The sequence below is a fragment of the Martes martes genome (genome assembly GCF_963455335.1).
Source record: "Martes martes genome assembly, chromosome: 7".
NCBI lineage: Eukaryota > Metazoa > Chordata > Mammalia > Carnivora > Mustelidae > Martes > Martes martes.
Window position 1 is genome coordinate 106,720,047 of NC_137894.1, and position 14,249 is coordinate 106,734,295.

A 14,249-nucleotide genomic window follows, 5' to 3' on the forward strand; every position below is an offset into this window, starting at 1 on the left:
CTCATAGGCCTTAGCCTGTATGTCCCTTGCTTGGAGAGACCTCCACGGACCCCCAGGTAGATGACCAGATGTCCCTGCTTTCTCCACTTTCCTTCACAGGATTTCCCAGAATTTGTATGTTTACCTGTATATATAACTCCTTGTTTTTTTAAGTAACGTGTGTCTCCCCCACCAGACTATGTGGGTAGAGGTTGAATCTGTCTTATGCCCTTTCTATTGGATGCCTGGCACCCCATTCGGCACTGGGCTAGCCGTGGACTTCATAAATGCCTGTGGAGGGAGTCAGGAAATTTGATCTTAGGGGTTCCTGAAACATAGTACCCGGCTGGGAGACACGCTTTCTCATGGAGCCTCCACATTTCTTTTATTGAAGTCTTAATAAAGGCACTTTGTTCATACCACTTGTGTAGTACTAAGCATACTGCATGGGGAATCTTAAGAGCCCCATTTCCCTCTCCCTCTCTCTTTTTTTAAGATTTTTATTTATTTATTTGAGAGAAAGCAAGAGCATGTGAGAGAGAGAGAGAGGAGAGAGATGAGAGCTCGTGAGCAGCAGGGAGGGGCAGAGGGAGAAGCAGACTCCCCGCCCAGCAGGGAGCCCAATATGGGATCAGATCCAGGACCCCAGGATTGTGACCTGAGCCGAAGGCAGACGCTTAACCAAATGAGCCCCCCAGGTGCCCTGAAGAGCCCATTCCATCAGCAGGGTTGAGCACTCCTTCCAAGTGGACAACATCGCACTATTCTGCACGTTTCCACTACTGACTCGGGAATTTTCTGTTGGGCTGAATGGAATTTCTAACATTGAAGCCACTCGGAGGCTGTCGTTAGACTCCTGTTGGCCAGACTTGTCTAAAACGGTTTCCTTTTTCCATGCGTGTTCCCTGGTCAAGTGTGAGGACCTGTTAGACGTCCCTTGCGTTCTGTGCTTAACCCTGCGTGTTCCAGAGGAAAGGCACGTACCTTTCCATTGTGTTGCGCTTCTCCGCTTTCCAGAACCCCATGGTTCAGCTAGGGATAGCGTCATCGTTCTTACTTTACTAATGGCAAATGTCCAAAAACAAATTAAGCTCGGGGTTGCACGGTGTTTAAGGTGCAGAGCAGCAATGAGAACCGGGGGCTCCTGAGGCTTTCCTACTTTTTATTTAATGCGGAGATCAAAGCTGTGTGGAATTCCTTAGAATTAGATCTGGGTGTCACTTCCCAGCCACACCCCTATCCCAGGGGTCCAGTCCCACAGCCCTCATGCCTCGCACTGACCCCGACAGAGCATTTCCCTCCAAGCCCCATGTGACAATGACCTCTTCCGTCCCTGCCGCAGCCCCGAGTAGCCTGTTGACCGAGCTCTAGGCTAACGGCTACACCACGCTGGGTTCTCTCTTGTGTTTCTCTCCAGGACCGTCTGTTTTTCGTGATGGAGTTTGTGAATGGGGGTGACTTGATGTTTCACATTCAGAAGTCTCGTCGTTTTGATGAAGCACGAGCTCGTTTCTATGCAGCAGAAATCATTTCGGCGCTCATGTTCCTACACGAGAAAGGAATCATCTATCGGTGAGTTTTGGTCTCTGGTAACCCCTCTCCTGATTGATCCGCTGTTTGCCCTCCTGACTTCATCCACCCTTCCATTTTTCCTGGTAATCAGCTGAAACCTCGTTAGAATTAAACTCGTGAAGGTGTGAGTGTCCGGTAGAATAAATGAATAACCTAGTGTTCTTGAAACCGGAATTGCGCCCATGTGGTCCGCATGAGACCGGCTTCAGTGGCTCCACGGAGACTCCATGAATTCAGACGGCCAGACTCTACAAGGTGCTGAACCCACTGTTGCCTTTTCCTGTTTTCCCTGGAAGCGATCCATTCCATCTTCAGAATCCATACCTACACCAAAGAGCGCGGCTGTCGGTTGCCCTAATTTCCGTGATGAGGATCTCGTTCATTTGGGGCTGCAGCTCACCAGTCTAGGAGCTAAGAGGTGAACTATGGATGAGCGGTGTCCTGCTTGATAAACATTATCATTTATACCCCCTCCTGAATACTATTCGATTCCATTTCATGGCACACAGTCTTTTGCATATACTATATATTTTGGACTTAAAATCTGGTTGCCATTGTTAGATCTCAAAATGCAAGGGGTATGGGTGGATGAAACTTTATTCAGGCATAAGATTAGGTAAGGTGGGAAGTGCAATAGTTGAGTGTTAGATAATGTTTATTCTTAACTTCCTCATTTGTTCCCTGAGGTCGGTATCTTCCTTTTCAATGACACTGTAACTTAGTCACCACATAAACTCCTTCTTTCTCTTGAGATGCAGTTGCTGCTTTCCTCTGAGGAAAAAAAAATCATTTTCTCAGGAGCGTGAATGTCAAAGTAAAGAATTCCCTGATTGAAACTGGCTGTTTCTTAGCCTTGCTAAAGCTGTTCCTTTTGTGGGCTCAGAACCGTATTGACATCATGATAAAAGTGTAAGAGAGCTTTGAAAGCGGAATATTCTTAAATATCCTAGGAGTCAGAATAGGAAGAGAGGAGCAAGGCTAGGAGAGAACGCGTCAGGGCTGGTCATTGATGCCAGAAGGAAGAGAGAAAGCAAAGCAGGTACAACAGGTAGGATACAGAAATGTAAATTCTCAGCACAGGGCCCTAAAGCCTCAACTAGATGTAGCCCTTTGTCTCAGCCCCAGCTGTGAGGCCCGGGGTTGGGGGCCTGTGGGCGCAGAGTTCCAAACCAGGCTGGATACCAGCCGCGGGAGTCCTCTGCTTGGAAGTAGCCAGGACTCTCCGTTCATTGTTTGGCCACAGAGCTGCACAGGTGGCTTTACGGGTGGCCTTCAATGGCCTGTGCTCTGAGCCCTCTTGACCAGGCTGTCTGTTCCGGCAGCTCCAGTGTGGGATTGCTCCTGCCACAGCATCCTGCCCGGTATAGGATTTGGGGGAGGTTGCTGACCCAGTGTCTGATGGTGGAGGGAGTTCAGAGGTCTCCTGGTGGTAGCATGGGACTCTGGGCCATGAACTCTGCTTTTGTTCTCCTCTCCGTGGCTTACCCATCCATCCATCTATCATCTCTGCTCTGCTTACCCCAGAGAGAGCCTTCCTCACATTTAATTTTTAAGAATTATGACTTCCCCGCTTGACAGGGACTTCTCTTGTAAATCCAAAAAATACTAACAACGGCAACAAGAGCTACATGGAGCACTGTGACACCGACTCTTCTCCTGCATTTCTCTCCGATCCTCCTAGCCCTGTTATGATATGAGAGAAACCTTATTGGTATTATTTAGGTGAATAATTGAGTCTGAGAAAGGCTTAATAACCACACTGTTAACTAGTCGTAAAGCCACAACTCAAATTGTGTCTTTAACCACTGGGCTACCCCATCTCCTCAGGAGAGACTTGCAGACTCCGAGTACCAGAGTGGGCTTCTTAGTCCCCTTCTGGTGATAGGGCGACTTTAATTCATGGAAACAACACAGAGTGTGTGTCTTTGTTCTTTTGGGCTGCTTAACAAAACACCACAGACTGGGGGGTGGGGGAGGGGAGCATCTAAACAACAGAAATTGGTCTCTGACTGTTCTGGGGGCGTAGTATCAGGGCGCTGGCAGGTCTGGTGTCTAGTCAGGGCTGTCTTTTCTCTATGTCCTCATTTGACAGAACGGTTAGGGAACTCTCTGGAGCCTCTTTTATGAGGGCACTAACCTCATTCAGGAGGTTCCACCCTTATGACCGAAGCACCTTTTAAAGGCCCCTTATGGGTTGGATTTCACCTTGTGAATTTGGGTTGGCCCCAGGCAGGAGGGAAGGGACATAAACCTCAGACCAGAGCAGTGGAGAAAAGCACTAAGGTCAAAACTCTTCTTTTGGGGGCGCCTGGGTGGCTCAGTGGGTTAAGCCTCTTCCTTTGGCTCAGGCCATGATCTCAGGGTCCTGGGATTGAGCCCCGCATTGGGCTCTCTGCTCAGCAGGGAGCCTGCTTCCCTCCTCTTTCTTCCTGCCTCTCTGCCTACTTGTGATTTCTCTCTGTCAAATAAATGAAATCATTAAAAAAAAAAAACAAAAAAACCTCATCTTCTTGAATCCTTAGGGGCTTTACTCGAGCACCATGTTACGCAGCTACAAGGCGGTGGACTTCCTTTCATGTGTAGGATGTGATCGCTTCTCATTCTGCTTGTGTGGTTGGTCTGGAAAGGAGGGTGGACACTGTAACCTGATGTCGTTTCTGTGGAGCTGTATCAGGCCACATCTTGAGAAATTTTATTTAAATTCTTGGCATTTGCAGTTTAATTTTGAGAATTTAATTTACTCTTCAGCTTGAATCCCAGATGCAAGCTCTAACTGATATGGTTGACTTTGAAGGGGACATATTTAATTAGGATAGATTCGAAAGCTATTTTTATCCTGTGGATTTATTTCACAGGACAATTTAATTCCATTCAGGTTACCGGCCTGAGAGCAGAGTCTTAAGGATAAGCCTGTGAAAACCATGTCCTTGGGACTCACACACAGTAAAGGGCACAGTTGGGTCACCCAAGGTGTGAATTTGATCCAGAGAGCACAGAGAGAACCTGGGGAGCATCAGATAGACTCGTTTATCAGACATGTCCTGGGATGACCCTTATCAGAGCCAAAATGATCTTGAGGATGATGCCTCTGACCTATCCAAATACAGGGATACTCATTTTACAGTGTTTTGCTTTACTGTACTTCACAGATACTGTGTTTTATGTACATGTGTGTATATATATATATATATATATATGTGTGTGTGTGTGTGTGTGTGTGTGTGTGTGTGTTTGTGTGTGTGTAAATTGAAGGTTTGCAGCAACCCTGTGTTGAGCAAATCTACCAGTGCCATTTTTCCAAAAGAATTTGCTCAACTTGTGTCTGTCACATTTTAGTAATCTAGGGATGTTTCGAACTTTTTCACTATCATTGCATTTGTTAAAGTGATCTGTGATCAGTGACCTTTGATGTTACTATTGTAATTGTTTTGGGGCGTCATGAATTGCACCCGCACGACACAGCAAATTTCATCCATGGATACATGTGTTCTGACTTCTCCGTTGACCAGCCATTCCAGCATCTCTCTCAAGACTTCCCTGGGCCTCCCTATTCCCTGAGACACAATGATATTGAAGTTGGTCTAGTTAATAACCCTACTGTGGCCTCTGTAAGTGTTCAAGTGAAAAAGAAGAGTCACGTGTCTCTTACTTTAAATCAAAAGCTAGAAATGATTAAGCTCAGTGAGGAAGGCATATTGAAAGCCAAGATAGGGTGGAAACTAGGCCTTTTGCACCAGTCAGCCAAGTGGTAAATGCAAAGGGAAAGTTCTTGAAGGAAATCAAAAGTGCTAGTCCAGTGAACACATGAATGATAAGAAAGCAAAACAGCCTTAATACAGATATGGAGAAAGTTTGAGTGGTCTAGGTAGAGTATCAGACAAGCCACAGCATTCCCTTAAGCCAAAGCCTAATCCAGAGCAAGGCCCTCACTCTCTTCAAGTCTGTGAAGGCTGAGATGGGTGAGGAAGCTGCAGAAGAAAAATTTGAAGCTAGCAGAAGTTGTTTGTTTTTTTTTTTTAATTTTTTAATTTTTTAATTTTTTTATAAACATATAATGTCTTATTAGCCCCAGGGGTACAGGTCTGTGAATCGCCAGGTTTACACACTTCACAGCACTCACCACAGCACATACCCTCCCCAATGTCCATAACCCCACCACCCTTTCCCTACCCCCATCCCCCTGGCAACCCTCAAGTTTGTTTTGTGACATTAAGAGTCTGTTATGGTTTGTCTCCCTCCCGATCCCATCTTGTTTCATTTATTCTTTTCCTACCCCCCAAGCCCCCCACGTTGCATCCCCACTTCCTCATATCAGGGAGATCATATGATAGTTGTCTTTCTCCAATTGACTTATTTCGCTAAGTGTAATACCCTCTAGTTCCATCCACGTTGTCACAAATGGCAAGATTTCATTTCTTTTGATGGCTGCATAGTATTCCATTGTATATGTATACCACCTCTTCTTTATCCATTCATCTGTTGATGGACATCTAGGTTCTTTCCATAGTTTGGCTATTGTGGACATTGCTGCTATAAACATTCAGGTGCACATGCCCCTTTGGATCACTTCATTTGTATCTTTAGGGTAAATACCCAGTAGTGCAATTGCTGGGTCATAAGGTAGCTCTATTTTCAGTTTTTTGAGGCACCTCCATGCTGTTTTCCAGAGTGGTTGCACCAGCTTGCATTCCCACCAACAGTGTAGGAGGGTTCCCCTTTCTCCGCATCCTCGCCTGCATCTGTCATTTCCTGACTTGTTAATTTTAGACATTCTGACTGGTGTGAGGTGGTATCTCATTGTGGTTTTGATTTGTATTTCCCTGATGCCGAGTGATGTGGAGCACAGAAGTTGGTTCTTGAGGCTTAAGGAGCAAAGCCATCTCCATAAACATCAGAGTACAAGGTGAAGCCCCAAATGCTGATACAGAAGCTACAGTGAGTTGTCCAGAAGGTCTAGCTAAGATCATCAGTGAAGGAGAAAGCACTAAATAACAGATTTGCAATGTAGGCAAATGAGCCTTATTTTGGAAAAAGATATCATCTAGGACTTTCTGAGGTGGAGAAGCAAAGTTCATGCTGGTTTCAAAGCTTCAAAGGACAGGCTCAGTCTCTTATTAGGGGCCAATGCAGCTGGTGACTTTAAGTTGAAGCCAATGCTCATGAGCCATTCCAAAAATTCTCAGACCCTTAAGAATTATGTTAAATCTACTCTGACTATAGACTGTATGAATGGAATGAGAAAGCCTCTGTAGCAGCACATCTGTTTACAACATGGTTTACTGAATATTTTAGACCTACTTTTGAGACTCGCTGCTCAGAGAAAAAGACTCCCTTCAAAATATGACTGCTCTGACAGTGTACCTGGTCACCCAGGAGCTCTTATGGAGATGTGCAATGAGATGAATGTTGTTTTCGTTGACTGCGAACACAGCATCCGTTCTGCAGCCCATGGATCAAGGAGTCATTTTGACTTTCAGTTGTTATTATTTAAGAAATACATTCCATAAAGACTATAGCTGCCATGGATAGTGATTCCTGAAATGGATCTGGGCAAAGTCAGTTGAAAACCTTCTGGAAAGGATGCACCATTCTAGATGCAATTAAGAACATTCATGGGATGAGGTCAAAATATTAGCATGAGCAGGAGTTGGAAGAAGTGGATTCTAACCCTCATGGATGATGACCTTGAGGCTTTGAGACTTCAGTGGAGGAGATAATTACAGATGTGGAAATAGCAAGAGAATTGGAATTAGAAGTAGAGCCTGAAGATGGGACTAATTGCTGAGATCCCGTAATCAAACTTGAATGGATGAGTAGTTGTTTCTTATGCATGAGCAAAGAAAGTGGTTTTTTGAGATGGAATCTACTCCTGACGAAGATGCCATGAGGACTGTTGGAATGAGCACAAAGGATTTAGAATAGGATAAGCTTAGTTGATAAAGCAGGGGTAGGATTTGAGAGGACTGAGTCCAATTTTGAAAGAAGTCCAATTTTGAAAGAAGTGTGGGTAAAAATGCTGTCGAATAACATCACAAGCTCCAGAGAAATGGTTCATGAAAGAAAGAGTCAATCATGTGGCAAACTCCATTGTTGTCTTATTTTAAGAAATTTTTACGGCCAATCCAGCCTTTGGCAACCACCACTCTGATGAGTCAGGAGTCATCATCCCAGAGGCAAGAACTTCCACCAGCAAAAAGATTACAGCTTGCTGAAACCTCAGATGCTGGTTAGCATTTTTTAGCAATAAAGTATTTTAAAATTAAGATACGTACATTGTTTTTTTAGACATAATGTACGTACGTACAAAATACATACATTGTTTTTTTAGACATAATGCTACTGCCAATTTAATGAACTACAGTATAGTGTAAACATAGCTTTTATGTGCACTGGGAAAGCAAAAAATGTATTTACTTGTTTCAGGTAGCTCCATCTGGAACAGAACCTGTGGTATCTCTGAGGTGTGCCTGTAGGGGCACGGTTAATTGTTTATTTGTTTGTTTGTTTGTTGTTAGGGGAGGTTTTTATTTTTCAGCAAGTTACAAAGATGGCACCATGGGTAAGTCATTGTCCACTAGGACTTTAGAAGTACCTTAGGCTCCTTGACCTTCTCTCTCTCTCTCAGCCAGCCAAGCCTTGTGTGAGAGGAGAAAGGCCAGTTACATTTCTGTGCTTTTACGCTTGACCCTGATTCTCAGATGTGTTCACTTGCATTTCCTGGAGGAATAGAAGCCCAGTTCCCTGGAGATAGAGCAAGAGCAGGGTTTGTGCCTTTGCATTTGGTTGGAAGGTCTGGGGCTGCCATGGCCCAGAGACCAAGAAAAAAGGGCTGGGAAGTAAGCAGTCAATGAGCCACTTTGCTAAGGGGAAAAAAAAGACTATTCATTCCTTTGTCCTGGGCTTGTTGGCTGATTGGGAGCCCAGATAGAGCTCATGAATAATTTACAACGGCCATTGGCTTTTTTCAGAGTCAAGTCCTACAGAAAAGTTAGAAGACAAAGGAGCATGCATCCCATTTACCTGCCCTCCAGCATTACAGGCCCCCATTTTCTATCATGTTTCATAATCTGTATTAAAGGGGAATTCAACTGTCATTGACATTTCAACCCCAAACCCCTAAAGCCAGCCAGCCCATAGTGGATTTGCTGTTTTTGACAAGGCATAGAATGTATCTAAAATATGTTTCGTGAGAAAGCCTTTATAGAAGAACACGGTTTGAGTTTTGATTCCTCCTTACCATTTACACTTGAACATAGTACATTTTAAGATTTTATTTTTTTTATTAATTTATTTGACAGACAGAGATCTCAAGTAGGTGGAGAGACAGGCAGAGAGAGAGAAAGAGGAGGAAGCGGGCTTCCCCCTGAGCAGAGAGCCCGATGTAGGGCTCGATCCCAGAACCCTGAGCCGAAGGCAGAGGCTTTAACCCACTGAGCCACCCAGGTGCCCCCATAGTACATTATAATACACACTTGGAACCCATGAGTCTGGTCACTTTGTGCCCTGTGCACTTCTTGGCATGCAGTGTGCATGGTAATCAGTGTTTCCTCCAAAAGCCCCACGCGCCTGCTGTGGTGATTTTGTTGTCCCATTGTCCAGATGTGGAACAGAGACTCCAGACCTGAAATATATTGTCTTTTACATGTGTGCTTAACATAGCACATGAACTTTTAAAGAAAATCACCTTTGAGTTCTCCTCAGATTGAGGGAACAGTCTCTCTCTCATTTGACTTTTTTTTTTTTTTTTAAATTCAGAATTTGGGAAGATTGACGAGCTCGCTCCAAGATAAGGTCTGTTAAGCTAATCTCTGAAAACAGCTACTGGAGCTGTGGGGATTTACCAGTCTTTACTATCATCTGACTCTTGTTTATCAAGGATATCATTTAGGATCATCAGATGCCTTGCTGACTTCAGACACCTGCGTGATTTAAAATTAGCATAGTTTTGTTTGGAGAGCCACCTCCGTGAGCATTCCTTCTCTGTCCATGAATTCACAGTTAATCTATTTTCCAACCAATTTGTGCATGGGTCAGTCAATGATGACTATCACATGCTTGAGTCATTGTTTTCTGATATCTACCTCTCCCCCTCTTGGAAACCATAGCATCTGTTACAACATCTGTTAGATTCCCATCTCCAGGGAACTTCTCACTCCTAAGTATTTCTTACCAGCAGAATTTCAGGGTCCCCAAATGTCTTTCATTTGAACCTGGAATTTTGGACTCTTACTGTTACCTCACCTATATCGGAATTCACTTCGATATTTTTATTTGTTGTATTCACTCTAGTGGGAAAAATCTTCTTTTCAGGTAAAGATGAAAGCCAGATTAGGAGCTCTGTTCTTTCTTTGCCGTTTGATAACATCATTCCTTCTCCAAGAAGTAAGTCTACTCTTCCTTGATCTGCTTGCTGCGAAAACAACGACAGATCGTCATTTGTTATTTTCAATATAGCCCTTGTTTCTTCAGGATGTGCTAGCCATGGGATTCTCCATACGTTGGTAACTTTCACATCCGATTTTGCCTGTGAGCCCTTACCTAGGATTGTTACTAAAACTCCAAATGTTTTTAGTCACATTCCTGCTGCTTCTCTTAGCTTGTCACGGATTGCTCACTCAGTGCCTGTCCTTCCACTATCACCAGAAAGTGGCTTCAAGATCCTTTTTCAGAAATGTGAAGAAGAACTCAGAGGATTTCCAGCTTATTAGAATAGCTGGACGTTTCTCCCAATGAAACTTGGCCACTTTTCTTCTCCCTTTAGCAAGTGTTTATTGAGCATCAACTCTCTGCCAAGGATATGAGTACAATGATGAGTAAAACCAAAATACTCCCTTGAGGAGGGTGTGGTCTAATGAGGGAAAAAGATATCAATCATACTAACAGAAAATCACAGTGGTGGCCAATGCCACGAAGAAGAGGAGAGCATTGCAATGAGTGAGAACTTCTAATACCATAATTCAGTGTGGTCAGAGAAAGACAGGAGAGCGTTCTAAGGAAGTGACTCTTGAGCTGAGGTGGCCAGTGAATGGGGATGGAAAGAGCACTTAAGACAGAAGGAATAGCAAATGCCGGTTCCCAGTATCAGGAGGAAGCATGGCAAGTTCTGGGGCTCTAAAGGAGGCCAATGAGTTTGGAGTCTAGGAGGCATAGCCTCCCACAATAGGCATTTCATTATCCTAGAGTGTTCATTGTCATCTGATGACTTCAAGATTTTGTGAGACACTCCTTGTAAGTAATTTATTTAAAAGTTTGGTAAGGTTGGTCATTTTGCTGCCAGTTGCTGGAAGAACAAACCATCCATTCACAGTGAATTCCTTGTGTCCGATTTTATGTGTTTATATTCAACAATGGAATTATAAAAATACTAGAGCCAGGCGAGGCCTCTGAGAATGCCAAGTTCTCTTTTATAGATGAGGAAATTTCAAATCTGAAACATCCAAACAGTAAATTGCTTCTCAGAGTGGATGTTTTCACCTATAATTTGTTTTCCATCCCAGGGGGAAAAAAAGGAAAAATAAAACTATTAGAATATTTTGTTTCAACCTTTAACTTACTGCTGACATGAGGAGCTAATCAGGACATTTGGAGTCATTTGATACTGTTCACTCTTGTTTCAGTGAGGAGAATGCAGTTGAGCTCAGAACATATTTACTGAGCTCCCACTTTTACTAGGAGATATAAATACCAAAGGAATAGATGTGGTATCTGCCCTTTGAGGCTCTTTCTGTGGATTGGGAGAGATGGCCCATGAATAAAGGCATGTGGGTTCTAGAATTGGAGTATGCCCAGCATATTATGGGAGCCCAGGGAAGGGCCACTTACCCTAACGTGGAGGTTTAGGCAGACTTTCTGTAGAAGGTGATGAAAGTTAAAACCTGAACAGAAATAAGGAAGGTATTTAGGTAGGGGGCAAGCTTGAGCAGAAGTTGAAAAGCATGAAAATTCATGGTGAATACGTGGGTGGAGTGGAAAACTACAAGAATTTTGGAACTTAAATTTGGAACTCTGGTGGAAGATAAAGCTTGAGGGGTTGGCAGAAACAAAGCTATGAAAAGGCTTAACATACTTGAGATATTTGAGTTCTGTATCACTTACGATTGGGTCCCATTGCCTCTAATAGGAAATGGGATATGATGGTGCCTTAAACCAGTTAGAATTGTATTTTTCTCTCCCATAAAAAGTCTGGAAGTAGGCAGTCCAGCTGTGCCACAAAAGCTCCATGGAGTCATTTGGGACCGAGATTTCTATCTTTTCTGCTCAGCCATCTTCAAGGCCACCTCATGGCCCAGGGCGTTTGCTAAAGCTCCCAGAGTCATCTCTGTATTCGTTCCAGGCAGTAAGAAGCACAAAGAACACGTCTCCCAGCTGAGTTAGCTCTCTTTAAAGAGAATGAAATTCCACACATTACTTACCAAGGAATTGGCCAGACTTGGTCCCATGACCGCACTGAGCTGCACTGAAGGCTGGGAAATCATTATGTGTCCATGTTCCAGCTACAGATCAAGGTTTTCTTATTAAGGAAAAAGGGGGCAGGATAGTTATTTGATAGGAAACTCACAGTGTCAGACAGAAATTCCATGCCAGGGAATTTGGGTTTTGTGTAGCAGGTGAAGAAGAAGCTTTGAGGTGTTTCCAGCACCTTGCCTGACTTGAGTAGACTTACACTTCATATTTATTTGGGGGAGGGAGCATACAGACATGGACATGCGGGTAGCAGGGGGAGGTTCAATTTGTGACTCTTGCAGTGTTCCAAGTAAGAAGATAATGAGGACCCGAACCGAGACGGTGGTGGGAGGGCTGAGGGGAAGGGCATAAGATGAAGAGATACGAGCAAGCACAACAGTCAAACCTTAGTGACTGGGTGGGTCCAGGAGGTGAAGGAGAAACCTGGGGTCATTTCTAGGTGTTTAGTCGGAAGGTCGAACGCATGATGCTACCATTATCTGGGAGAGATCATGAGTGCAGGAAGACGTCTGGGCAGAAGAGGAAGATGAGGAGATGTAGAAACATAATATGTCAGATAACTGAGACACATTCCCATGGAGATGTGAAATGGGCAGGTGGATATGAGTCTGAAGCTCAGTAGAAAAAGATGGGCTGGAACACATAGTTAGAAGTCATCAGGACATAGCTATTAGTTCAGATTATGGGGACCAGATGACATCACCCAACAAGAGTGTCTTAAATGGAGCAGTGAGCCAAGGACAGAACCCTAGGAGACCAGACCCCATTAGAAATCTGCCTAAATTTGGCTCTGGGGCTTACAAAATTTTTTGATATATCGCATCATTTAGAGTCAGTGTTGCTAAAGTGCAATTCCATTTAAATTACAGTGCTATAAGGGGATAGAAAAAGATCACTTATATGTGCTTTCAACTGAAAGTATGGGCTTGGTTTTCAGAAGATCCGGGTGCCAGACTCAGCCCTGATTCCTGCTGGTCCTGGAGATGTGGGCAGGTTGCAGAGTGCTCTGAGCCTCTTTGCCTGTCTGTACACTGACATGGTTTCCCTGCAGGGTATAGATGAAGCTCAGATCACATGAAAGTGAAAGTGTGAAAGCTCTTTGAAACATGCCAGGTCAATATAAGAAGTTAGTCCATGTATATGTGCTATCAGCTGATTTGGGTTTTCTTTTTTTTTTTTTAATTTTTTTTTTTAAGATTTTCTTTATTTATTTGACAGAGCTCACAAGTAGGCAAAGAGGCAGGCAGAGTGGGGTGGGGGGGAGCAGGACCCCACTGAGCAGAAAGCCTAACGCAGGACTCGATCTCAGGGCCCTGAGATCATGACCTGAGCGAAAGGCAGAGGCTTAACCCACTGAGCCACCCAGGCACCCCAATTTGGGTTTTCTTTGTAGCAGAGGCTTGGGCTGAAATTATTCTGAAGACAGTTCCTCAAGAATTCTTTACAGAAATTGGAGTTGTAGCTTATAAATACCAACCCTCCGAAGACTGGTCTTTTTAAAAAACATTTTGTTTATTCATTTGAGAGAGAGAGAGAGAATGGGAGAGAGCATGAGCGGGGAGAAGCAGACTCCCCATGGAGCTGGGAGCTCGATGTGGGACTCGATCCCGGGACTCCGGGATCATGACCTGAGCCGAAGGCAGTTGCTTAACCAACTGAGCTACCCAGACACTTTTTTTTTTTTTTAATATTTTATTTATTCATTTGAGAGAGAGAGTGAGAGAGAGCATGAGGGAAGAAGGTCAGAGGGAGAAGCAGACTCAAGACTGGTCTTTTTTTTTTTTTTTAAAGATTTTATTTATTTATTTGACAGACAGAGATCACAAGTAGACAGAGAGGCAGGCAGAGAGAGAGGAGGAGGCAGGCTCTCTGCTGAGCAGAGAGACCGATGCGGGGCTCGATCCTAGGACCCTGGGATCGTGACCTGAGCCGAAGGCAGAGGCTTTAACCCACTGAGCCACCCAGGCGCCCCAAGACTGGTCTTTTTATAGGAAACTAAATTTGTAATTTCCTTTCAGACCAAATCATTTTATTTACATTTTAGCAATATTTTGAAATTGTGTGTAGTTAGTATACTAACCACATACTTATCCTAAATCCTTAAGAGGCCCTGGAGCATATGGGACAGATTGTAAGACGTGGAGACTATGTTTTTGCATTTTGTTTAAATTTCAACTCTAATGTATGGGGGAAGCAGCTGGGAACTCATTTGGGATTTACCTTTTCTGGTACTG

At 44.0% G+C, this 14,249-nt stretch overlaps 1 protein-coding gene across 1 annotated transcript in view; it reads left to right on the forward strand.

Moving 5' to 3' along the window:
- Positions 1-14,249, forward strand: part of PRKCH (protein kinase C eta) — a 229,761-nt gene that overhangs the window by 154,626 nt on the left and 60,886 nt on the right. Inside the window, exon 10 of the mRNA XM_080808358.1 lies at positions 1,397-1,551. Coding sequence (XP_080664484.1) covers positions 1,397-1,551 — 155 coding nt within the window. The remainder of the gene's footprint in view (positions 1-1,396; positions 1,552-14,249) is intronic.